Here is a 27,852-nt window from a genome sequence, read left to right as displayed (position 1 = left end):
TTCCTTTAATCGCGCACGGGGTCGTTGATTGTGAGCTTTCTTCTGATGAACGTGATGTATTTGACTTTCGGGTGATAAAGTTCTCCTATGGAGGCTTGCTCAATTGCGTCCCAACAATGTTTGGTAGGCTGTGCAGCTCGATCTGTGGAGCGAATGATCCGAATACTAATTTGCTAATTGCCGTTGGTTAGCGCTCTGTGGGTTTCGTATAATTGGCAAACGAAGCGTTAAACACGGCTATAATTTAATCCATGGATCTTGCAATTTTATGTAGCCTTAAATAGGACATAAATTTCAAAGAAATACATTCTTAATAAAGATGTCATTTAAAATCCTTCAGTAAGACAATACATGTGTCAATAACCCTGTTTTTCATTGTTAAAGTTCAAATTTTAACTGCTGGAAATAGGGTAGATTTCTATAGTGGCAATTTCATTTCAGCGAAAAAGTTTAAATTAAATTTTAAACCTTAGGGTATCTGTTCCAATATTAATAACATGCTCCTATATCAATAACATTCGCAGTCAATTTCGGCTCAATTTGTGTCGTGTTTCGTTGTTATGCTGCTGAAAAAAATCGCAAAAATGAGATATAAAACAATTTGCGCACCAATTTTTTGTTTTCGAATGGTATTGATTTGGGTACATGGTATGAATTTGGTAGAATTTTCAAGAAATTTTACAGCAAATAGCTATGCCCAATGCGTAATTTAAAACTTAACTACACTTCAAGCAAATGCAAATCATCTATCTAGGTGAATCCCTCACTTGAAATAATGAACGCAGAATGTTCAAATTTAAATGAAATAACTTGACCTTCGCGATAATCGTCGTCGGTTTGTCATCACTTGCCAATCGTAAGTATTTAATGATCTTGTCTACAATTGCTCAATTACACGTAAGCAATCCATCACCAAAATCTATTATGTCGGTGGTAACCTTGACCGTGCCTCGCCATTCCTCACTTCATTATATAATAACCTCAATTGAACCACCTGTAACAGTGCGTAGTATGATGTACGTGCGTCTATCAAATTTGACGATTCGATAGGTCCCAATTTTTTGCTGGGGATAACGTTGCAGCCTCAACAACATCAACCAACCGTTTTACCGTTTTGCTGAATCATACCACGCACCTCGGGCCAAAACACATTGCATACCTCGACGAGATATCCCCCTCTATGAGCACGGTTGGATATGTTCAAACCCCAACAATGACCCGCGAAAAAAGTGGATGGGACGCGCGCGCGCGCCAAGCTAACGAGCTGCTTTTTTTCCTACCTCTTCTCACTCTCTATCAACATCGTAAATCAAATGAAAACAAAGCGCATCGTTGCGGAAAAAATGTGGAACTGCTAATATAATTTTGCTGCTGAATGTGAAACGTTTGTGTAATTTGTAGTTGGCTCTTCGCGGGAACACCAACGTTGACGAAATAGCGAACAATTGTGCCGTTTCCTATCCGTTGCATCTAATGAGGTGTCGATCATTATATTTAAGTGATGTTTGCGATTTTCCCACATTTTTAAATTGAATAATAACACAAAGAATTTGAAAAGGCTACTCATCGACTAATAACGACGGCGGTGGGGCTGGGGAGAACTAATGGCTGGAAAAAATAATATGAATGGTTCAGTAACGGTGACGCGTCAAATTCTGAAGAGAGTTCAGATAATGGAATCGCAATCGACTGTTGCTCCACTGATGGACTGCTCTACTCTGATATTTGAGTGGGTTGTTTTAACGAATGAGGAGCAGCTACGATTGGGAAGGACTGACGAAGCTTTGAAGAGTATTTGTGTTTGCGATATGATTGAAGGCTTTTGCTGTGAAGAGGCACTTCAACTACCCATCATCGCCGGGCAGATCGATTCGGATGCCGGATATTAGCAGTGGCTAAAGACTGAAATAAAAATGCCTCACGGGAAAATAAACAATTTCTATATCAGAAAAAAAAGGAAATATGGTGAAAGCAGTTACCAATTATGAAATGTTCTTTTTTCTATGTTCTGCCAAATGATGGTTTGATGGAAACGATAGTTCAACAACAAAAAAAAAACATTTTAAAAATACACTAGCTCAACCTCCTTTGCTGACATTCTACAATAACATTAAATTTATATCATATTGAATTTACTACTAATTATGTTATAACTAGATTGAAACTGACGAAAGGTGAAAACCCTTCTGAGGCAATTCCTGAAACCAATTTCAAAGTTATTGAAACAGTGGCATATTCTTATCTCATTTGGCCCATTGTCACCGCCGACATTCAATAAAAGCCGACATACTTATATGAGCAAAATCATATTTGCATTTCGATGGCGCAAGTTCTGTGATGATTCATTCGACTGACAACCTCGCTCGGAAAAAATGATATGCTTGACGATTAATGCAAAAAACTAAAAAAAAAACTTTTCAGTTGAGTTCACATGAAATGGCTTCGACGACAAAAAGGGCTGATGTGCAAAAATGTATCAATACTTGGGGTTGAAGTTTCGTTTGTGCATATAAATCGTTGGGTATTTTTTATTAGAAATTCATTTATTTCTTGTTTTTATTTATTATTAAAAAAAGAGAACAAATAGACATTTTGTAGATAGAAATAGACAGAAGAAACAGAAATTTTGTATGCAGAGGTTTTTGGGACCGGGGAAGGTTCTTAAGATGGTTCGAGCCCCCCCCCCCCCCCCGCTTTGGAAAGGGGGGGCTGCCATACGAATCAAACACCAATTTCTTCATAACTCGAGATCTAATCAGAGAATATATCAATTTTAGACGAAACGAAGTTAGTTGGATCTGCTAGTTGTCTAATATTTTGAATAAATTGCCGATGGGATTTTGAAGAAATTCAGATGAAATTCCTATTATAACTTTTGTCAAGAATTCCTATAAATTGCATCGTAATTGCATACGAATCCCATCAAAATATCATCCCAAGCTTACTCGTATTTCACTGAAGATGTAACTTATTCAAAGCAAATGAGTTATAATATAATTCAGTTTGAATATAGGGTTAGACTGTGTGTACAAATTACGTTACGGGGGGAGGGGGAGTTTGTGAATCGTTAGGTAACAATTAACCAAATTAAAAAAAAATCAAAATCGTGTACGCAATTTGCATTAATATAATGTCCCACCATCCCCGAGCAGCACACATGTTGCACAAAGGTTTCTGTGACCCATATGCAATCGAATTTAGTCACAAAAAGTTGCTGCAACCAAATTGGACTAGATTGTGCTTCTAGCGTCGGGGGTGACAATGGGTCTTGGGGTGAGAATTGGTCACCGCCTTCACCGGAAGCCTGGAGGTCGGATACCAAAATCTTTCAAAAAGGTCTCTTATATGTCAGTCTTCTTGCCATTCAATTTATTCTACAAGCATTATAATTTTTTGAAAAAAATAACCCATTCTCACCCCCATCTGACCCATTCCCGAGCAGGATTTTGCGATTGGATGATTTCCTCGGTAGTCAACAATTTGTAATTAAACGTTTGACTAGTATCCGGAGAGCCCTTTCCCGTTAATATCTGATACAGGTATCAGAACGTTAGCTCAAGGGGCACGTTTTCCCTAATTTGGGAGATTTATGCTATCGCTTTCACTTTTTCATCATTTATTTGACAGATAAGGAAGTAAGAACAAAATGATAAGAACAGGAAATGCAAATGGCAAGGAGCATGCATTAAGCAGCAGGCTTCTAAGGAAGGAGCCCTAGAAGGGGACTTTTCAATACGCTAAAGACGAGACGAGCCAACCTTGGGTCTCGATAATAAAGGCAAAAAAACGCTGAAGGCGAAACACAGAGTGCACTGTACAAAACTATACACGGAAGAAATTATAGAGAGTTTGAATTTGAGATAAATTTACTTATTTTACTTAGCATAGATCAGCTCAGCTTAGATTGATTTGAGATAAATTTACTTATTTTACGCGGACAAACTATTTGAGGTCCGAAAACGATCGCATTTGATCCAGTGATATTTTCGATTCCATTGAGCCAGAAAACTTGTATGAGTTCAATGGTGAAAATACATTGACATTGAAAAGCATTGATAATATGAGTTTGATTTTTCCTCTTGGTTCTATATAAACTGGTTAAGCTTTGAACGAGGATGAGTATTTGGAATGACGTCAATTATCTAACAGCATACTGGACGCAATAATCTGCATCGTTGCATTTCATTAATGATGCCGACTGACCTACTTCAAAGTTGAATTTAATTCTGCCAAGCAATTCCACCATTGCGACCAAACTACCGCCAGATCCGATGGCCATTCTGGCTATTAAGCAACGCACTCAAGACTTCGGTTTTTGGAGCTACTGTGACCACATTAGCTTTGTTCTTGTGCGCTTGCTCGCTTGGATTTTTTTTTGCGAAGGTGTCACGGTACGGTATGAGTGAAATTATTAATACTGTGCAATTCTGCTTTCCTGCAAATTCTCCGTGCCGGCGTGGAGTGATATTGCTAGTTGCGTAAAGCAACTGGAGGGCGATGTGTTGAACATCGAAACCGCGTACAAAGTGACTGAAAAGCGGAGCGTATGTATTAAGTACAACACGAAGGAGGCAATGACGAAGTCACTTGAAAAAAAAAAAACGCAAAAACCAAAAATTTCATATACAGTGACAGAAAATCGGTGGATGTGTGTATGACGATGGCTGGTCAAAATGTACACTATGTCCGGGTGTTTGATCTCCATCAGGAAATCAAGAATGAAGAACTTTCTTTGACTCTTCAGCGATACGGAAAGGCGAATTGTACACGAGAAGTTTCCTGCAAATCTGGGACTAGATCATGTATGCACTGGTGTGAGAGGTGTGTACATTGACCTTACAGAGGACATTCCCCCGACGATTGTAGTTTGTAATCGAAAGGGACTAAAAAATAAATGTTTTGCATGCCAATCAGGAGACCGGAAGAATTCCTGTCCAGAGAGACTCAATCGAAATCAGCAAATACCGTCATAAGCCGGAATAATAAGGGAAATGGAACATCACAAGGATCTGGATCCGATTGTTGATGAAATTATTGAATATGTGGAAGAAGAATCTCTCGAGGGACGTATTGATCAGGAAGATGAAAAGCCGGAACCGTAAAATCAACATGCGAGAATCGATGACGAACAGATCTACAGGACATGTGGTATCCCCAATGCTACCCAGCTGGTAACGGATTTCAATGCAGCGATGGAAGAACAGACACGGAAACTAGCGGCGAGCCAGCGTCGGGCCAATTACGCCAAATCAGGATCGACGAAGCATCGCCTCCCAAGGAAGAGCACTCGTAAGAGTGCAAAATATGTTTGTTTTTGACGTATGACTATGTCTGTCTCTTCTATATTGGGGTACACTTTACGATTGGGAAAATCGAGGACCGTCACGAAAATATGATAGACTTTAAATTTTAATATCTCAGCCGTTTCTGGACGGATTTTCAATGTTTTTGGACCATTCGATCAAGGTGACTCATCGCTTCTTTGTATTTATATGAAAATACATATTTTCAACTAATTATTATCGATAATTGATAAAAAGTTTAGAAATAGGTAAACCAATCAATCACGTACATGCATCACGAGCACAGACATCAAAATCATGCAACTTGCGGGTTAGGATCTAATTCTCTGTTTGAACAAGCATCACGGAGGCGCTGGTAACATTTTCAACGGAAATCCATCGCATTGGTGGTGGTTCTCGGTGTGTTGCTGCAGATCATTCAACCTCAACGAACCAGCATTTTATATGAAAAAAGGGTTGATTACAAAATAGCACTGTTGCAATCCCGCGCCGCCAGTGGCGATGCTGAAAATTTATTACAAATTGTGGTGTCAGTTCGTTGTTGGAAAGGCACATTGGGGAAAAAAAATTGGTTCTTCACAAGACCAGCATTTTGTGAAGAAAAAGGTTTAATTGCAAAAATGGACTGTTTCAGTGGCATCGGTGTTTGACGTGGAAGCTTGGTTTCTGTTATTGATTCCTTCCATTCAAATTTACGGGCTTAATTTATTGAATCAAGAAGCTGCTTTCCTGCGCGCGAGCCATTTGGATCGGGATTCCGCAAAGAGCGGTTTAACCATATAATATAACCATATATAAGGCAGTGGCAACTATATTGAGCCACCAACAAATTATATGTTTTGTCTGTTTATTAGAAAAGCTCCACTTATTATTTCCCATGTAGTGGCTATATTAGCTACCAAGTAACTCACTAGATGAATTTGAGCCTTAAAAAAAAATTAAATGTCAATTTAAGAACGGTTTTTTTACGAACAAATCGTAAATTTCGATATATATTTTAATTCGTTGAAAAACGAGTACAAAGATATACTTTTTCCAATTGGTAATAATAATTTAGAATCTCATGTGTTAGATTATGGCGTGAAAAATGATTTGCCTTTCTTGTATATTTGTTTTTTTGGCGAAATTGCTTGGGAAAAAAGTGCAAAACAAAAAAAATATCACTTATAATGCGTTTTCCAACTAGAACTCTTCGCTAAAAAATGTAACGTGCCTTGTTTTGATTTGTTTTACGTAAAACCTATTTTTATAAATCTGTTATTTATTTTTGTTGTTGCCTTTTCTCCCGCTTGCAAGGCAGTGGCAAATAATATTCTCCGAACGGCCCGTTGTCTGCGGAATCCCAATCAAAATGGCTCGCGCGCGCCGGACGATAGCTTTCCTAACTGCTATCGGGCTCAATTTATTGAATACAAGAAAGCTGCTTTCCGGCGCGCGCGAGCATTTTGATCGGGATTCCGCACTCTGCAGAGTGCGGTCGAACAAGCTTTCGCGCAGAGCGGACTCAGCAGCACGAAGGCGCTGGTAGAAGTTGCAATGAAATACCATCGCATTGGTGATGGTCGTCGGGATGGTTTCTGCAGATCTTTCAACCTCAGACCAGCAATTTATGTAAAGAAATGTAGATTACAAAACAGGCATCTGTTGCGATCCCACGCCACAAGTTATTTATTATTTATTCAGACCGAAGTGGCCTGTGCGGCATATAAGAGTCTTCTCCATTCGGCTCGGTCCAGGGATACACGTCGCCAACCACGCAGTCTACGGAGGGTCCGCAAGTCATCTTCCACCTGATCGATCCACCTTGCCCGCTGCGCACCTCGTTGTCGAGAACCATTTTCACCACGCACCATCGTTGTCGAGAACCATTTTCACCGGGTTACTGTCCGACATTCTGGCTATGTGCCCGGCCCACCGCAGTCGTCCGATTTTCGCGGTGTGAACGATGGATGGTTTTCCCAGCAGCTCATGCAACTCGTGGTTCATTCGCCTCCTCCACGTACCGTCCGCCATCTGCACCCCACCATATATACGCAGCACTTTCCTTTCGAAAACTCCAAGTGCGCGTTTGTCCTCCATGAGCATCGTCCAGGTTTCGTGTCCGTAGAGGACTACCAGTCTAATGAGCGGTTTATAGATTGTCAGTTTGATACGGCGATTTCCAGCTACTATTCTTGATACTTGATGGGCTACAGCTCTTCGATGGACCTACGCCGAATGGATTATCCTTTCCCACTGGACTCGTTGTGTTGATGACTAGTCCGATCCACTTAGCTTCCCTCTTCAGTCTTATGTAGGCTTCCTCCATCTTCTCAAAGCTACGTGCCATAATAGCTATGTCGTCGGCGAAGCCTCCTGCGGCAAAACTTCCTCCTTCCAAATATGGGTAATGACCCAGTGCAGCGCTCTAGCCAGTGCCTCACCACCGTGTTTAAATAGCTCTCCTGGTAGTTGGCCAACCCCAGGGACTTTGTTGTTCTTCAGCCAGGCAATCTCCTCCTGGATTTCCTGAAGATCCGTAGCCGGTAATATTATGTCCTGCGCGCGTTATTCCAGGTCCATCACCATACCGCCATCTTCGTCTGCCACATCGCCATTCAGGTGCTCTTCGTAGTGCTGCCGCCACCTTTGGATCACCTCACGCTCGTTTGTAAGAAGGTTCCCGTTTATGTCCAGGCTGTGGCACGTGGCCCTTACGTGAACGGTTCAACTTCTCATAGAACTTTCGTGCGTTATTAGCGCGGTACAGTTGCTCCGTCTCTTCATTTCTCCGTCTCTCCGTCTCGATATTTCTGCTGGCGCTTTTTCCTCCGGAAAATCGAGTTTTGTCTGTTCCGCGCCCGTTCATTAGCCTTCGTGCGGTGTTGCAGCAAAAGCGCCCATGCTGCATTCTTCTCTTCTACTTACTGCTCACATTCGCCCTCATAACAGTCGTTTCTCTGATCCGGGGGCACCGTGCGTAGTGCAGCGGTTACTGTGCTACCAATGGCGGATCGAATATCTATCCAGCCATAGCTGCTCTTCCGTTGGGAGTGCCACTTCCATTTGCTTATCCTTTGGCTAGTCTGTAACCGCCCAATGTTTAGCCGCGGCGCCCGACTTCGACGCGTGTTGTACACCGTCGAGAGTTTTGAGAGCAGGCATACTGCAATGAGGTAGTGGTCGGATTCAATATTCGCACTTCGGTAAGTGTGGACGTTCGTGATGTCGGATGAAAGCAATCAAGAAAAAAGTACGATAGTTTTGCAACTAAGAATAAAATCAATTGTAATTAGTTGCCAATGTGGTATTAGTATATTGTTCAAATGCCGTTTGACACTAACTGCATATCAACAAAGCGCACAATTTAGGTGTGACTGTTGATCAAAGCATTTCGCATAACACAAGGGTTGGTAATTTAATTTATTTATTTCAAAGGTTCGTTACAAATAATTATCATCATTTGCTTCAATATAAAACTGACCTCCGGTTTGGTCAAAAAACATTCATTAACACCTAATTAAAGTTCAAACCCATTTTTTTTTCAAGTAAAAAAAGGGGAAATTTGACAAAAAATATCGGAAAAAGCGGCAAAAAACCGGGACTTTGAAAATCGAATTTCAGTGGCCACCTGACCACGCAATTAATTGCTCTTTATTCTGAAAATCTGCAAGATAGTAAGGGGCGCCCAAATTATCTCTGTCTAATTGTTTCAAGTACCATGAAGCTCTGGCTATCCGGAAGATGCTCCCTGGCGAACCACAACGCGAGCACGACGCTACGCTACACGGTTGAGGACGTAAAATACCTGGATTAGCAGCTGAAATAAACCAAACCTAAATCCCAACCCCATCCATCCTGAGATAACGTAATCTATCTTTGAGTCGCCATGAATATCTTGTATCTATGTTTCATTCCCCTTACTAACTGTTGATAATAATGATATAGTTTGTTATTATCATAAAGAGTCTCGGCTCTGTTAAGTGTTATACACGCCTGAGCCCCTCAAATAAACAACTTTAGAAAAAAGGGGGTGCCCAATATCTCGCCAAGGGCACCGGGAGGCCAGGCTACGGCTCTGGATCTAATAAAAATCAATAGATCTCGTAATAATTACAAACAATTTTTTCTGCGAAAGTTGCGAAAAAAAATCACAGGGAAATTTGAAGAATTTACCGTGGTATCTCTGAGGATTTTTTCGTAAAAATTCGAAGGTGCTTCCTTTGGAAATCCGAAGGAACTTCCCGTGAAAATTCAAAAGAAAAAGATTTTCCCGACGAAATTGGAAATAAATTACCGAGAAATTTTGAAAGAATTTTCGGAGGATTTCGAAATTATTTTCCGTGGAAATTCAAAATCATTTCCCGTGTAAGTTCTAAAGCATTTCTTGAAGTTACAAAACCTGGCCACTAGAAATCGTGGAAATTTGATTGAATGTTTTTGTGTGTGTGTTTTTATTAGGGAGACTTTCAGCCCGAAAGAATGTTATTTTCACAAGGAAATTCGAAAAAAAAACCTTTGGAAATTCTAAATAGGGTTTCTTACCCCATTCCCGACCTAACATGCGTACGAGTGCATTATTTAATTGATATTTATGACAAGGAGCAACTTTTCCTGAATTTTGTGGGCCGTGTAATACTGCAATTGGGTTCACCTTTGTTGAAAAAATAGCAAATTCTTACTAAACATCGATTGAAAAAACTTTTATTTACCGTGCCGTGCCGGGGGCAGCAGGGACTATGTCCAAGGGCTTGACGATCCCTCCCCAGGCCATCTGCGAGTTGTGGCGCCTGCCTAGGATGTGGTGGGGTTTGACAGTGGGCCCTGTTAAACCTCTATAAAAGCTGCATGTATCCGCAAGTAGGCTCCGCCAAAGCGACCGTGTGCCGCTCAAAGCGCACAAGCCCAAGTCCTGGTGTTAGGTGGGACGCTAAACAGCCCTGACACGACGGCCCTCCGACGAGACAGGAGGTTTGCGCAGGCCCAATAAGCCGCCTTTAAAAACAACTATTACGAACGACATAGAAGATAATACGACTCGATACAATCGGCAACGACCTAGGCGACGAATAAAGGATCACGATTGGAAGCTTGGAACATGGAACTGCAAGTCACTAGGCTTCGCAGGTTGCGATAGGATAATCTACGATGAACTACATCCCCGCAACTTCGATGTCGTAGCGCTGCAGGAAATCTGCTGGACAGGACAGAAAGTGTGGAAAAGCGGGCATCGAGCGGCTACCTTCTACCAAAGCTGTGGCACCACCAACGAGCTGGGAACCGGCTTCATAGTGCTGGGAAAGATGCGCCAACGCGTGATTGGGTGGCAGCCAATCAACGCAAGGATGTGCAAGCTGAGGATAAAAGGCCGTTTCTTCAACTATAGCATCATCAACGTGCACTGCCCACACGAAGGGAGATCCGACGACGAGAAAGAAGCGTTCTATGCGCAGCTGGAGCAGACATACGATGGATGCCCACTGCGGGACGTCAAAATCGTCATCGGTGACATGAACGCTCAGGTAGGAAGGAGGAAATGTATAGACCGGTCATCGGACCGGATAGTCTGCATACCGTATCGAACGACAACGGCCAACGATGCATAAACTTTGCAGCCTCCCGCGGAATGGTAGTCCGAAGCACTTTCTTCCCCGTAAGAATATCCACAAGGCCACATGGAAATCACCTAATCAAGTAACGGAAAACCAAATCGACCACGTTCTAATCGACGGTAAATTCTTCTCCGACATCACGAACGTACGCACTTACCGCAGTGCGAATATTGAATCCGACCACTACCTCGTCGCAGTATGTCTGCGCTCAAAACTCTCGACGGTGATCAACACGCGTCGGAGTCGTCCGCCGCGGCTTAACATTGGGCGGCTACAAGACGGTAGACTAGCCCAAGACTACGCGCAGCAGCTGGAAGTGGCACTCCCAACGGAAGAGCAGCTACGCGCAGCATCTCTTGAAGATGGCTGGAGAGATATTCGATCCGCCATTGGTAGCACCGCAACCGCTGCACTAGGCACGGTGTCCCCGGGTCAGAGAAACGACTGGTATGACGGCGAATATGAGTAGTTAGTCGAGAAGAAGAATGCAGCATAGGCAAGATTGCTGCAACACCGCACGAGGGCGAACGAGGCACGATACAAACCGGCGCGGAACAGACAAAACTCGATTTTTCGGAGGAAAAAGCGCCAGCAGGAAGATCGAGACCGTGAAGAGACGGAGGAACTGTACCGCGCTAATAACGCACGAAAGTTCTATGAGAAGTTGAACCGTTCACGTAAGGGCCACGTGCCACAGCCCGATATGTGTAAGGACATAAACGGGAACCTTCTTACGAACGAGCGTGAGGTGATCCAAAGGTGGCGGCAGCACTATGAAGAGCACCTGAATGGCGATATGGCAGACAACGGTGGCGGTATGGTAATGAACCTAGGAGCACGCGCGCAGGACATGCGACTTCCGGCTCCGAATCTCCAGGAAATCCAGGAGGAGATCGGCCGGCTGAAAAACAACAGAGCTGTTTAAACACGGTGGTGAGGCACTGGCTCGAGCGCTGCACTGGGTAATTACCAAGGTTTGGGAGGATGAGGTTCTGCTGCAGGAGTGGATGGAAGGTGTCGTGTGTCGTGTATTGCAGAAATGCCGCGAATACAACGTGCCCACACATCATCTATTTATCGACTTCAAAGCCGCATATGATACAATCGATCGGGACCAGCTATGGCAGCTAATGCACGAAAACGGATTTCCGGATAAACTGATACGGTTGATCAAGGCGACGATGGATCGGGTGATGTGCGTAGTTCGAGTTTCAGGGGCATTCTCGAGTCCCTTCGAAACCCGTAGAGGGTTACGGCAAGGCGATGGTCTTTCGTGTCTGCTATTCAACATCGCTTTGGAGGGAGTAATACGAAGGGCAGGGATTGACACGAGTGGTACGATTTTCACGAAGTCCGTCCAGTTATTTGGTTTCGCCGACGACATTGATATCATGGCACGTAACTTTGAGAGGATGGAGGAAGCCTACATCAGACTGAAAAGCGAAGCTAAACGGATTGGACTAGTCATCAACACGTCGAAGACGAAGTACATGATAGGAGGAGGCTCAAGAGAGGTCAATGTGAGCCACCCACCACGAGTTTCTATCGGTGGTGACGAAATCGAGGTGGTTGAAGAATTCGTGTACTTGGGCTCACTGGTGACCGCCGATAACGATACCAGCAGAGAAATTCGGAGACGCATAGTGGCTGGAAATCGTACGTACTTTGGACTCCGCAAGACGATCGAATAGAGTTCGCCGCCGTACCAAACTGACTATCTACAAAACGCTTATAAGACCGGTAGTTCTCTACGGACACGAGACCTGGACGATGCTCGTGGAGGACCAACGCGCACTGGGAGTCTTCGAAAGGAAAGTGTTGCGTACCATCTATGGTGGGTTGCAGATGGCGGACGGTACGTGGAGGAGGCGAATGAACCACGAGTTGCATCAGCTGTTGGGAGAACCATCCATCGTTCACACCGCGAAAATCGGAAGACTGCGGTGGGCCGGGCACGTAGCCAGAATGTCGGACAGTAATCCGGTAAAAATGGTTCTCGACAACGATCCGACGGGAACAAGAAGGCGAGGTGCACAGCGGGCAAGGTGGATCGATCAGGTGGAGGACGACTTGCGGACCCTCCGCAGACTACGTGGTTGGCGAAGTGCAGCCATGAACCGAGCTGAATGGAGAAGTCTTTTATGTGCAGCACAGGCCACTCCGGCCTTAGTCTGATGATAAAAAAAAACCGTGCCAAGTGCAGCGGTTGCGGATCGAATATCTCTCTAGCCATCTTCAAGAGACGCTGCGCTTCTGGGAACGTGCATATTTTTGTTTACATCGCATTTCCTACTGTCCCAAAAGAGAGTGAAATGTTGAGAGATTGAGTAAAATATTGCGTATGCCGAAGAGACTTGGGGTATGCCGGAAAAGCCATCGCTGTGTCTGAAATGAGTGCTGCACCTTGTTATTTTGAATCAAATAAAAGTTTTTCCAATCGATGTTTAGTAAGAATAGCTATTTCAACAAAGGTGAGCCCCGTTGCAGTATTACACGGCCCACAAAATTCAGGAAAAGTTGATCCTTGTCATAAATATCATTTGAATAATGCAGTCATACGCATGTTAGGCCGGGAATGGGGTATGAAACCCTACGTTTTTAAATATTTTCTAATATGTTTATAGAAGTTCTAGTGATATGCACAAATAGAAAAGATTGAAGTGCGTGAGTTTAGCATTATGGTGGGGTGATTAACAGCATCAAACAATGATTGTATCGAGCACTGTGTCGATTTTCAGGTAGGTGTTTATTCGATGATACCGTTTTGTAAAAGTGGAAAGAATCACTCCGGCTCAGTGGTGTTGCAACGAAGAGCGAAAGTTTGGAATCTACATTTTTATTTTCTATAATTGGGTCGATTAGGAGTAAAATAAATGTTTGAAAAATTTTGAGTATTGTGCGAGATAAATTGGAGACTTTTTTTAATTATCAATCATAAACCTACGGCTTCCAAACAGTATAAATCATAAGTTTTATGTGCAGTGAGCCGGGAATCGGGTCCATAGGCCCAAGTAGTGATTTACCCTAATGTCCAATTGTAAATAATGTTCAATTGTAATCCAAAAAAGTTCCTCGTGAAAATTCAAAATAATTGGATAAACTTCCTGTGGAAATTTGAAGGAATTTACGTGACCCTGAAACCATTCGATTTTGGCAACATAATTGTTCCGAACGTGTTACCAAATCGAATGCGGTCTGTACCAGAAACTTAAGTTTCTCAAAACCCTCGTTCACTGCCATTTATTGCCCCTTTGTAATTTTCGGTAACATCAAAAAAATTGTTGAAGAAACATACTCCCTACACATTTTGTTTGATTGGTTTTCTCCAATGCGTTACAAATATAAAATTCTGGCTATGTTGTGAAATTATTAGGATTATCTCGAAAAAATGTATATAGTACACGTGGTGTTTGTAAAATGTATATCGTACTCGTGTTCTCGTTTTTGCTGCTTCTACAGACTACCAAAGCTGAAAGAATTTCCTAAAGTTAAAAAAATTACAGCCGTTACGTAATAACAATACTCGTGTTCCTTGCAATTGTTATTAGACAAAATTGAAGTAAGATGTTCAGCTATTTATTTGATTTTCATTTTAATTGCCTGACATTAAGTAAAATAAGTAAAAGAGTAATAGGGAAGTTAAGGTTAATTCGTGCCGCTTAATTACAACAGCAAAGTGACACTAAACAACTCTGTCATCTCGATCAATTATTCTTCCCAAAAGCCTCTTCTTCAATCACCATCATTTAATCCCTATTAGCCGTGTCTTCCATCAGCAGCGCCAGAACCGCCACCACCGTCATCGACCTCCAACCAGTCAGCCAGCCAGTCAGCTTCCAAAAAGAACAAACTAAGCAAAGAGCAAACTACCGTCCACCCGAAGTGATACCCCCTGCGAAAGAGCTCAAGAACCACTTCTGCTTTACTAATTAATCACAACACTAATTATATCTCCATATTTCTTCCCCTCTTTTTTTCTATATCTTCCCAATTTTCAATCTCTTGAACAAACGACCTCGTGTCTCCCTCGTGTTCGCTTTTTGCTCCGTCCGCGATCAACCCGGGTGCAACATTTGGCACTACAACAGCATCCACGGCCTCAGCTCTGCATCCCATCCATCGTCAGTGGCTGATGATAGCAAAACAGTGGAACTATCAGTCACCAGCAATATCCATCTTGACGACGACGAAGCCGGGAGACGGGTGTGTTGTCGGTACATGTGTTGTTAATTTAATTTACTCCTGGTCATCAGAGTGTCGTCGCCGCCACCGCCGACATCATCACTTGACCCTCGCGTGGCCCAATCGCGAGCCAGAGCGAACAAGTAACCGTCGAAAGGGAAGATTCTGATCGGAAAATAGCACTGGTTTGTGAAATTTTTGAACCTCGGTAAGTTATTTTAAATGTTTGTGCTGATTCCATTAATTTATACGAAATAAATTGAAAATCTTTCTCCTTAAAAAAGTATATCTGATCATATACTATTGGACTCCATATGTCATTTGATAAGAATTTTGGACGAAATCTCTGAAAAGGAATCCCCCCAAAATGATACTCTGATATTCTTTAAGATGAGGATCATAATTCTGATAGGGATTCTCAAGAATATTCTGCATAATATTTTTTGCATTCCTCTCGAAAAGATTCTCTGAAAGCGATACTTCAAAATCATTTTGAATACATTTTATGAAAATCTCCTGAAAAGATTCTCCGAGATCCTATGAAATTCTTTGAAATTATTCTACAGATTCGTCTGATATCTGATCCGAGAATTGGATCTCCCTGAATCCTTCCAAAAGATTTTTTGAAAAATCATCTCAAAGGATATTTTCAGAATTTTCAGAAGGAATCATCCGAAATCCTCTGAAAGGGATTCTTCGGAATGCCCTGAAAAACAATCTGAACCCATTTGAAAGAGATTCTCTAGAATAATCTGAAATTGATTCTCCGGAATTCTCTAAAAACGATTCTCCGAAACATCTGAAAGGCATTTTTCATAATACTTTGAAAGAGGTTTCCAGAAATTTGATTATCTGTTTATCAAATCCTAATGGAATTCAATAAGGGAATCTATGCTATTTGTAGAATCTATCAGAATCTCCGCAATCTCCTTCGTAGCTGGTTTTCTCAGTTTTACATTTTGATCTCAAATGGCAAGACTGTTTTGCATAGAATTTCTGGGATCAGCACAAATAACACATGAGGTTCATGATATTCTCCAACCAGTGTAATGACCGCGCCAGTTTAAGGTTATGCAATAATATCGTCGTGGGTCGTTGGCGTGACATCGGATCGCGCTAAGCCGGTGCCGACCCTTCCTATGAACGTTAGTCCATCGCATCGTCAATGAACGTCGGGGAAAAGGGCAAATTTCATACCGGTGGCCACCATATCGCCGCGAACAAGAGACCTTTAGTTTCGACCGCGGCCCAAACCTGAACCCAAAGTGGAGAATGTTTACAAAGCAAGCTCGTCGTCGGGAGAAAAAGTTCCGTCCCGTCGCCCGCGCGAAGTGGAATCAACGACGTTGACGACGACGGCGGGCAGCGAGCGGTCACTTCTTGTCTACATTGCATTGTTCCCCCACCGGGCGCCCATCAGCAGCAGCACGTTCGACGAGTCGCAATTTCGCGGGGCTCGCGTGAGTGAACCTGAGCCTGAGAGTGAGCGCGCGCGCATCCACGTGAGAGAGGGCCATCGTCAGCGGCGTGCTGTGGAATCGTTGTTGAGCTGCTGCGCTGCTGGTGCTTGGGATTGATATTTTTGGCTTTTAGTTGCCTTTCGGTCTCGAAGGCGGCGTGACGATCAACGATCGTACTCGATTTACAGTTTTTCCAACGGAGCGCGCGAGTTTGTGACCGATTTTTTTTGTGTTACGTTTCGTTCCGTATTCCATCGTCGTCGGTTTTGTTTACGTTCTTCGTCAATCGTCTAGACAGGGAAATTCCGCGAAACACTGAGAAAAGCTCGCCAAAAGATTGGCTACGGTGGGTGGTGCACGTTTGTGCTTTCCGTTGTGGGGTTTTGATAGTGGGTTGAAGTGTGATTTTCCTTGTGATTCTATCCGTATATTCATGATTCACAGTGATATCGTGTGATAGCCAGCATAGCTAGAAGCATAGCAAAAAGCCATTTGGAATAATTAAGTGTGATTGATTAGTGAGGAAATTCGAAGAAGCACTCGAATCAAAAATGCAGCACCATCCAGGTTCCTGGTACATACCGTGGGGTGTCCCGGGGATGGGCCTACAGAAGATGCTGGCGGTTCCGTTTAATCCGGCTACGGCCGGTTTCCACCAGCCTCAGATTGCGGCCGCAGCAGTTCAGCCGCCGCCACAGGTTCAGACCGCTGGCCAGCAGCAAGCCGGCCAGCAGGCCGCGTCCTATCACCATCAGCACCAGCTGCATCAGCATCATCCGGCAGCGGCCCTACACAATCCGGCTGCGGCAGTCGCAGCCGCCGCTGCCATGCAGCATCAGCCCTTACATCCAGCGGCCGCTGCCGCCATGTTCACCCCGTTGAACCTGCGCAGCTTCATGGCACACCATCCGGCGGCCCATCTGAACCTCGGCCAGCAGCCGATTGCGGCCGCCCAGCAGCCACAGCACACGCCGTCGTCGATCCCCGGCACGCCCCAAACTCAGAGCCAGCAGCTGACCGCGCTCGGGTTGAATGGGGCCATTGGGGCCATGGTGCCAATGCGACAACAGCAGCCGGCACCACCGCAGCCAGGATTGCCGCCACAGTCGCAGAAGACGCCCACCAACGTGGTGTCCACCAGTACGCTCATCATGCCGATGAGAAAGGTGAGTTGATGGCAAAATGTTCGAATTTTTGTTTTACAGCTTTCGTTCCGTTTTGGGTATCGTTTCTCGCTTTTTGTACTACTCGCAGGTGAGAGCAATGATTGCAGTTATGACACCGATCGTGGTGATTCGACATAGCGAGATAGCACCCGTGGGGGACATGTCGGATTTTCGTCCGGGTGGGTAATGATGTTCCGTTTAATATAAATCGCTGTTACGCCAGATGACAAAAGTTTTGCTGCTGGGAGCTGCAAGGCAAGTTTGATTGCTTTATTGTTTCCCATACTTTCTTATCCGGTTTCGGTCGTCGGGGCGAGAGTCCAAATTTGATATTTCTAAGCATCATCTGTTACGGTGTCTAAGAAATTGCTGTGAAAGCTTATTTCCCGATAGGAAGTAAACGTTAATCAGTACTGTGCGATTTTTTTTTATTGATAGTCAATTGTTCGAAAACTTGAATTTCAACAATCAGTTCAGCTTAAGATAATGATATTCCTTTCAAATACATACATCAATACATAAAGAGATGACAAACATACAAGTAAATATTTACAATCATACTAAACTTAGGAAAAAATGTTGAAGTGAAAACGACATACCATTTTTGCACGAAGAATCAATCATCAAATCTGTTTTGCTGATATGATGGAGCGGCGACTAATATGCTGTGTGAAGATTGCAATGATTAAATACATCCTTAGCTGCAATACCGGAATTGGTTTGATACAATGACAGAATTAAAAAATATGATGTATTTTACTGTTTTGATTTTCAATTCATGTTGTTCCTCTATGACTTCCAATCCTCATGTTTCTTGTTGCCTTTGACCTTCGATTTTGTTCTTCAGCACACGTTTAAAAATATTCTCTCCTACTTTGAGCTTTTCTACTCGAGCAAAGTTTGACATCATATTGAGGGCAAATAGAAAACATATTTTGATATCAACATCAAATTGAAATCATAATTTGTTTTTAAATTTTGGTTTCCGTCATTGATTACTTATTTTCATTTCAGTTTGCTGTTGATTTCTAAATAATTAAATTGTTACAAAATGTTTTCAAAAGCCTCAAAATTTTCCGGAAATTTTATTGTGGCCCCCTTAAATTTTTACTCTTGGGCAAAAAAAAAAATCCAAGGGGGGAGATTTTTTTTAAACATTTGTGTCGGCCTCGTATGAACAGATATTAAACTTGCTCTTCGCTCTAATCGACAGCAGAAATAGTTTTCAATTTGATGTCACGGTTTTCTGCTGTAGATTTTGTTATTTTAACCGTTAAAACGACCAAAAGCATATCGTTCTGAGTAATCAAAATCAGCGATTTGCTGTCAGGTCGCTGAGCTAAGGTTTGTACCAAAAATAGGATATAATAATGTAGAATCTCAAACATATTTTGATGTCGACATCAAATTGAAAAAAATAATTTGTTTTCAAACTCTAATGTTCGTGATTGATTACATCTTTTGATTTCAGTTTCCTGTAGAATTCTAAATTGTATGATATGACATCAAACTGATTACTTACTTTGTTAAGGGAAACCAACATCATTTTTCAATTTGCTTTTATCGACAGTAGGAATAGTTTTCGGTTTGATGTCATAGTAAGATTTTTCTAATAGATACACTCTATATTTTTTAGAATATTACGATTTTTTCTGTTGCATCAACCCTTACCCAATTATTTTTGTAGATTTAGGGGTTGAATAAACAATGTTCAGCAACAATTTGGCCTGCCTACTTCATTCGTCCATTTACTTATAAAAAATATATGAAAAAAGCAGTGTCCCATATTAATAGGTACATTTAACTAAAAAGGGTTTTTTATTTGTTTTCAAAAAGTTCTCACGTAAGTAACAAAACCATTGAAAAACTAATACTAAATAAAATGGTTTTTCTTATAATAAAAAGTGTTTAAATGTTATTTACTTGTGTGCTAAGAAGTATTTTGACACCTTTTGATAAATTTACAAGCACTTGATTTAAAACGTCTGTTTCACTCACATATCACATAATTGATTTCATAACTATTTGAAATAGTTTATCCTATTATTCTATCTTACTGGAAATGGAAAATGTGAGAGTTAAAGCATTTTAGCGTCACTCATCGAAGTTTATATCTCGTTCGGGACTTGAGTCGAGAAAGTATTTGGGCAATATCACTGAAATTTTTGTCATTTTTCAAAAATATCTGTTATGAAAATGTATGCGACCTTAACAGACAGTTTAGGAAATATTTTTATTACACAAAAACATTGAAACGCTTTATAGAATTTGTTTTTCTGCTGAGAAACAAATATCCCATTTATCAGGGCTTCCTGATTTAACCTACTTTTTCACAAACACCCTATTCGATGGAATATCGAATAAGCATAGCATTTCTTCAACATGGGCCTTTGCAGACATATCTAAATATTTTGATATTGAAAGCATAATTTAGCTTCAAAGTAAATATTAGGTGCGTAAAATTGTTTATAATGAATAAATTCGTCATGCAATTTCAGTGACCGATCAGTATTAGCGGTCATCTTAGATACTGCCCCAACTAAAGATGTGTGTCAGAATTTCGGTCGACGGCGTTACACCATTTTAGCCGGCGGCGGCGGAGTGAATCGGCGTGAAGATTTTTTTTACGTTCGTTTCTTAAAGAAAAATCTGATGAACTTCTCCTGAAAATTCTCTGATCTTCTCCAAAACATTCATTTGAAAATTATTTTCAGATTTTCCGTGGCAACTACTTTGAAGTTTTGAGATTTTTTTTTAGAATTTGGAAAAAAATGGAATTTACACGAAAAATTCTTATAGTTTTTACAGAAACATGCTCAGAATACCCACGAAAAGTTTATGTAAAGTATTCTTCGAAATTTACACAGAAAATTTTATCTAAAATTGTTCAGAATTTCTTCGTGATTTTTTATTTTTTCACTGAAAACTGTTCGGTATTTCAACAAAAAAAATAATTTTGAAGGAATTTCTACAGGGAATTCTTCTTATTGTCTAAAAGGAATTCTTCGGAAATTTAATGAAAAAAAAACAGATTAATCCACCTAGCCTTGGTGGTTTCTTTCTCGCGCAATAAAAATGAAAGAAACACATAAAACAAGTTAAAATGGCACTTCAGGGGGATAGATTTTACTATTTCCATCAATTTATATTTATTTGCGACCAAAGAAGGGTCGTTTTCCCGAAAATCATTTCCGAAATAAAGTATTGGGCGAAACGGTCATACAACGGAAAATAGTTCGGCCAAAAAATTTATTTTGATTGACAAAAAGAGTCGTTTGGGCGAATATATCATTTGGCTCAACGGCCTAATATCGACCAACGGGTAATATGGTCAACCGGTTGTCCAAATAACATTTTCGGAGAAATGGCTTTTTTGCCGAACGACCATTTCGGCTTTAAAGGCTTTAAGTTAAAGCCTTTTCGGTCAAATGACAAGTTCGGCCGAACGACATTTTCGGCCGTATGGGTTTTGGTCTAATGGTATGTTCGATCAAATGACGTATACAGAAAACTTTCGGCTTTGTGGCTTTCGGATAAATAGCCCTACCTGTCATTAAAGCCGAAAGTCATTCGACGAAAAGTCAATTATTCGGATGCCACTTGGCCGAATAACACGTCATCTAGCCAAATTCCATTGAGCCGAATTGAACGTTTGTCTGAAACGCCCGAAAATGGTTTGACCGAAAATGACATTTGGCCGAAAGCGACAAACAGCCGAGAGGCACATTCGGCCGAACTAGTAACTTAACCGAAAAAGTTGTTTGTCCTAACAATTCATTTCTGTCGAAAGAACTGGTCGACCAAATGACATTTTCGGTCAAATGTCTATAGAATAGCTGGGCTCCAGCCAAATGGTTTGTTTGGCCAAATTACTACTCTACATTCAAACATTCTTTTTCAACGAGATTTTTGGACTTCAACGGGAAATCTTTCGAATCTATTTGAAGTTTCTATTTTCACGGAGAGATTTTTTAGATTCCGACGGGAAATTGTATGGGATTTTGAAGGAAAAACCATTAGTATTTCCACGGAAAAATCTCTAGAGTGGTGATGTTCTAGGGATCAATCGGGAAAATTCGGAAATCAGAGATCAAATTTCAAATTCAACTGAATCTTCAGAATTTCTACGAAAAATTCTGCGGACTTATTCAAATTTGAAACAGCAAGGTAAATTATTGACCACCGGAGTGACAAATTTTAAACGGCATTGCGTCGATACTAAAATGTCGGCGGTGGCGCACATCTCTAGCCCCAGCCTTGTCCTTAATCATCATAAAATGAAGATAGTAGATTTTCAAGTTATACTAAACATCATTTCAAGCCCTACTGTCGATATCTTGGTTCTGGAAACTTAACGTTTCAACAATACACGCGAACCCAAGTAACATTTTAAGTTTTATAACGATCTTAAAGATCATAATTTACTCTTCAAGAGTGTTATAAAACCATCATAAAAGCAAAATGTTACTAGGGAAGTAATCCACAAAAATGTGATTAGCAAGGGCAAAAATGCATATACTGGAGGGGTCTGCTCTTTCTCCAGTCCTAAATTTGCTTTAAAATGTTTTAGGTACGATAATTTACTATATATGATTTCGCTAAGGCGTTAGCAACTATCGTGAAGCTCAAGAAAGTGATTAAAACAGCATGTGTCATCAGTGTGTTAAGGGTAAACAATCTTAATATTAGATGACGAAACGAAAGAAAATTGTGTGTAAAACAAAACTAAGTAATGCTCTGTTGACTAATTAGGGGGAATTGACGGCTGGTTTTGTTCTATTATTGTCAGGGGAGTTTTGGTTGACCATTATTTTTATGAAATTTGGCCACAATATTCTTTGATATGCAAACCTCCCTGACAATAATAGTTAAAAATCTGCCGAAGCCGTCGTTTCCCCTAACTATTTTGTATCAAAATAAGCTTGAAGAACTTCAATAAAACGTTTAACAATAAAAACTATCTTTTGTTCTAGTACAACTATTAATGTGGGAACATATTTATTTTTTAATAAATGAACAAATGGAGTGGGTCAAATTTCGCAAAGTATTGTTAATTCAACTTCTGAATCTACACAACAAATTTGGTGAAGATCGGTGCAACTGAAAAAAAGTTATCCTAAAAATATGAGGTGTGTGTGTGTGTGTGTGTGCCCATTAATGCGGGAGATTTTGATCTTTCAATCATTAAAACGTCCAAAAGGATACCAACCTTGGTTATCAAAATTAGACGATTTCATAACACCAAAATTAGTTTGCTCCCAAGCTTTGGTCGGGATAACATTTAATGTTTTTTTTTAATTTCTGTTTAATCATGCTTTTTTATTTAAACTAAGATTTGAAACTTCAATTTGTTCGATCGATTATGCTGGGAAATCGTCTTCATTCTAGTACATAACAGAGTTGTTGTAAGAAAAATGTATTTTTGTTGTCTTCATTAGCGAGACTTTCAGCCCTAGGCTGGCTTGTCTCGTAATGTAGCTTAGCTTAGCTTAGCTTAGCTTAGACTGACTGTACATATCAATGGTTGCTACTCCGTGATTGATCAGAACTGGTGCAAATTGCACTACGATCCAAGTAAATAGTGGTTGGGATTTACCATCTATTCTCGAAGTGCACGTTTCAGCAGCTCGCAAATATTGATCAATAACGGCGCCGGCCAAGTCCTTAGAGTCAGTTGGGAAAGGGAGGAATGTGAGTGTGTGGTAATTGTTGCTACTAGAGACCGAGATTACCTCTGCATCTCCATAATTACCACGGGAATGAAGTTGTGTTAGTTGGGTGGGGCGATCAGTAACATAGATCTGGATTCACCATGGAAAGTGATGTGACCTATGCAACTTCTAGCAATTATTAGCATTTACTTAGTTTGTTCAATTGTTCATCCTTCGTGAGCATGAACAATCAATCGCTCAAAGTGAGCGATTGTTCTTTTGAATTTTGGATTAGGCGCCCGCGTTATCATTTCATTAACGTAAGAAAAGTAAAAAAGAAACGGGATTGAAAATAATTGATAGTAATCGGAAAGCTAAAGTTATTCAGCAATCCTTATTTTATCTCTATTTGACGTTAAGTAAGAATGTAAATTTACGTTCATTTTACATGTCGTTTATTTTGCATTACTTTCGCGCGCGCGTGTCTGTCACTTGCCTTGACCAGTATACCGTAATCAGGATCTCACTGGTATTAATCCTGATGTGCCGGTTGGCACTCGTGTTGGGCTTGTGCGCTTTGAGCGGCACACGGTCGCTTCCCAGTCTACATAAAATCGCACATGGTGCAATACAAGATGCTAAATTGGAGACGATATACATACATGTTGTGTGGAAAAGTACCTCTATCGCCTGCACTTCAGCATCCTACACGACACCATATACGTTCATGTGTTGACTGGGTTTGATAGGGCCTGCTTATGGACACATGCAGCTTTTTGTAGAGGTTTAACAGAGCCCACCGTCAAACCCCACCACATCCTAGGCAGGCCCCTAACTCGCAGTGGCCATGCGGAGGGTCGTCAAGCCCTTGGACATAGTCCCTGCTGCCCTCTAGGCTGGCTTGTCTCGTAATGTGAAATAAAAAATGTAATAATGTAATATGAAATGTGTAAATGAAATATTATGTCTATATTTAAAATTCTTTCACTTCCTACAACAAATCATTTTTGTCCTTTTAAATGGTATCTCTAAGCAGTAAGGCCACACTTTCCATTCCGCTGGCAGGTATACGAACATATAGCTGCGATGATACAACTGGTGAGGTACTCTGTAAGGATATCCAAACCTTGTTAGAGTTTCTCCACTAGCGCTCCGATAATCTTTGTGGACGTGAAAGATACAGAATGCTGTTTTATGGAGATTCTGGGATGTCAGAGGTCACAAGTTAAACAACAGGGTTCCGAGAGTGCTGCCCTGGGAGACCCCTGCGATAATGTTGTGGGCATTTGAACTCGCTTTGCTGATTGGTACCATAGATGCCCTGACTAACATATTGTAGCGTTATAGTTTGCCAAATGCCAAACATTGCTGAATGGCTTCTCGACATTGTTAACTAACAAACTTGTTAAAGGCTGCTTCATGTTGACTGACGAAGTTCTATCAAAGATTGTACAAGCGGACAAAGTGACGACCTGATTCTACGACCCTCTCTTCAGTAGTTTCCAAGCGATTCGTAGAGCCTCTGCTGTATAATGAGATCAAAGGTAGAATTGGTCGAGGCTTGGAATTTAAAACTTGGTCATTTTTACGAACGGTTAAGCACAGTCTGAGAGAAAATTGATTTTGTTGGAAAACTCATTATTTCTGAGGTCCATCAATCTGACCTTGCTAATTTTGTCAGGCAGTCCAATAAGCTAGTGCTTTCTGCGAGTGACATTTCGCATTGAAGACGGATAGGTGAGTGTATCAATGGCTAGGGTGTTTGCTTACCTGACTAGCCTAGTTGTCACTAGTTTCAAGTTTTGTTCACGAGCCTGAGAAAGCGACTCTTGAATGGCTAGGATCTGCACATCCACGATTTCGTCACGATACTACAGTTTAATTCGAGCTGAGCTCCCAGTAAACGACCAGCTGGGAGATATGATTCGCCATGTTGGTGAAAAAATGTGCATGGGCCTCGGACTGTGTCAATTGGGTAGGACTGTCACGGCTCAGCATGGTGTATTGGCCCTCCATTATCCTATTGGCAGATCCTATCCAGCTCGTCATTGCGATTGGAACTAAGTTGCCCCATGCTAGATGTTTGCGTTGAGGTCTTCTGCGATGATTTGTTCCGGCCACCGTGTTATTTGACGATGGCCATGATATTAACGTGATACACCAGCAGAGATGGTCACTTGCACTCCAACCGCTTCGATGAACTTTAGTTTGGAGCTCGGCAGCAGGCGGCAAGCGATGTTGCTTCGCAAAGGCGATGATCACTGCTCTGCCTCTGGAGTTAGTTCCATCCAAACTCACTAGCCTGAAATTCAAAATTGTTTGCACACTCCTCCGATTCCAGGTAGGTTTTGTTGATGAAGGATATGTCAAATTTCTTCTCATTGACGAATCCACTGAGCTCGATTATTTTACTCTTTACGAGTTGAGCGTTCCAGTTGATAAGACTTAGCCTAGAAGCCATTTTATATGACGAAAAGAGCCCGATTGTAGATCTGGATGAAACGAGATTTGTAGCTTCACAGTCAAGCCGCAAGTTGGTTGAAGGTCGGAGCCAATCTTCCGGAGTTGAGGTCACTTATATTGTTGCCGTCATAATCCACGCTGAGAAAGCGGCGTCTATTCGATGGTGAATGGACCAGATGTTGTTTGTCTGGTGACTTGAGAAGGGACAGAGTCTGCGGCAACTGTCAGCCTCTTCTGTGGTAAAGGGAGTGAAATATCCGGAAAGTTTCGGTTGTAAAGCGGTGGACGAGAGCTTTGGTTTGGTGTTTTCTTGGTAGAGGTCTTCTGACGGATTCAATAGAACTCAGGACGCTCCTGTCCGGCATTCGAAAAAGAACAAAACTTATACCTAAAGCTAGCTCATTCATATCTGCTGACTTCGAGTTCTCCGCCGCACCGGGTACATCGAGCGTTCATCACACAATGCCAAGCTCCATAACAGAAATGGAAACAGTTTTACGCACTGGGTAGCGTCTTGATACACCGCAGCGGTTTGTACCCGGTCCATTCGATGACAAAGCTGTTGTTGACATTGATCAGTCCATTTGATTACGGCAAGACCCGGATTTAGACGCTGTAGGCTTGAGACTGCTGCCCACCTGAGCGTCAAGTTCTTCAAATGTCCTTCATGTTCACGTTGTCGAAGTCGAAGTTACGTAGCACGAACGACTTTAAGTGACTTATTGTCAGGAAAGAAAGGGGCAGCGACTTATTGCCACATAGATGAAGGTGCACTTGAGTCAGCATCATCGTGATCGTCTTTTCTTTATGTTTCAAGCGTATTTTCGGCGCCCCCGTCCTTCAGCGAGGAGAGCTTGTTGATTTCGCAAAAGTATGCATTTCCCTCATCGGAAGCAACCTTCCTTGGCGACATTTCTTCACGGTCGAACTGTCCGTGTCTCCCATAACGGGATCGTGTGATAAACACACCACAGTGCCCTTGCACAACTTACGAACGTACTAGGGTGGTTTAACCGGTAGTACCGAAACCGGATTACCGGCCAATTTTGAGTATCGACAATACCGGTATTACAGACGGAAAAAAAAATTCGATATTTCATAATTTTTCTATATATTTTTCTTTAAAATCTTGAAAAGTTTTTCTTCAATTAACATTTACATCATCGAGAATTTTTGAACATAAATTTGACCATTAATAAAATTTAAAGAGAAAATTAAACTCGGCATATCCGCTGCTTCTGAGTGATTTTTACACGGAAATCAAAACCATGACGTAGTTCAAAAGTAATTAAGTGTGAAGGCGACAGCACAAGCGGACTGAAAACATATCTCAAAGGAAAAGAGGTAGAATAATCACGCAATATTTCGACGGTCTCCTTTCTTGAAACTTGTGAGAGATTGCCTCGTACCTTTAGGTAAATTTCAAAACTCACGAAGGGATCAGGCAAAAAGTTAAAACGTATATCATAATTTCTTTGTGATGGGATACCGAGCTGACTTCGATGAAATTAGAAAAGGATAGCGAAGGTCAGTGCTAACTTTGACGAATGGACGACTAATTGACGAGTTGACGAAAGAACTTGTTTTGGTGGCTTATACTAAGGCACACTTGAATAGCATGTGATCCATGCTCAAACGGATCTATGAGTTAAAGAGACCCGTTCAGAAAAATAAACTCTGATCGATTGGATGCTTTATTCCAAATTCAACTGCGTTGATGATGATTTTTTGGAGGTAAGTGAGGTGACTCGAGCTCTCGAACTGTTAAAGCCGCTGCTGTAGAACTACTCTGGCGTGAGTTCTGCACTCTATAAGAAGCCGACAAACGAATCCAAGAGAGACGATCAGAATACGCTGATCTTTTTGCTTTTTTGAATAATCCTGCCGTAAAGTAATCGATCAGAAACGTTTTTAAAATTTTCTTCAAGACATCCTGAATTTCGATTAAGCAAGCGATCTTGAAGCGTCTTTAATCATTCTCGATGCGATCTTCAAAACTGAGACAACAACCACACCTGACGATCAGTACGAAGAAG

General features: G+C 41.6%; 1 protein-coding gene across 2 annotated transcripts in view; it reads left to right on the top strand.

Moving 5' to 3' along the window:
• Window positions 1-16,669: 16,669 nt before the first annotated feature.
• LOC134212934 (pseudouridylate synthase RPUSD2) overlaps window positions 16,670-27,852 on the top strand; it is a 454,550-nt gene continuing 443,367 nt past the window's right edge. The window contains exon 1 of one of the 2 annotated variants that reach the window (XM_062691287.1): window positions 16,670-17,702. In XM_062691287.1, coding sequence (XP_062547271.1) covers window positions 17,088-17,702 — 615 coding nt within the window. In that variant the 5' untranslated portion in view covers window positions 16,670-17,087. The remainder of the gene's footprint in view (window positions 17,703-27,852) is intronic. The other variant, XM_062691286.1, reaches the window with a different exon arrangement.

Source organism: Armigeres subalbatus, chromosome 2 (assembly GCF_024139115.2).
Source record: "Armigeres subalbatus isolate Guangzhou_Male chromosome 2, GZ_Asu_2, whole genome shotgun sequence".
NCBI lineage: Eukaryota > Metazoa > Arthropoda > Insecta > Diptera > Culicidae > Armigeres > Armigeres subalbatus.
Note: the sequence above shows the minus strand (reverse complement) of the source record. Positions and strands in the feature narration are given on the sequence as shown.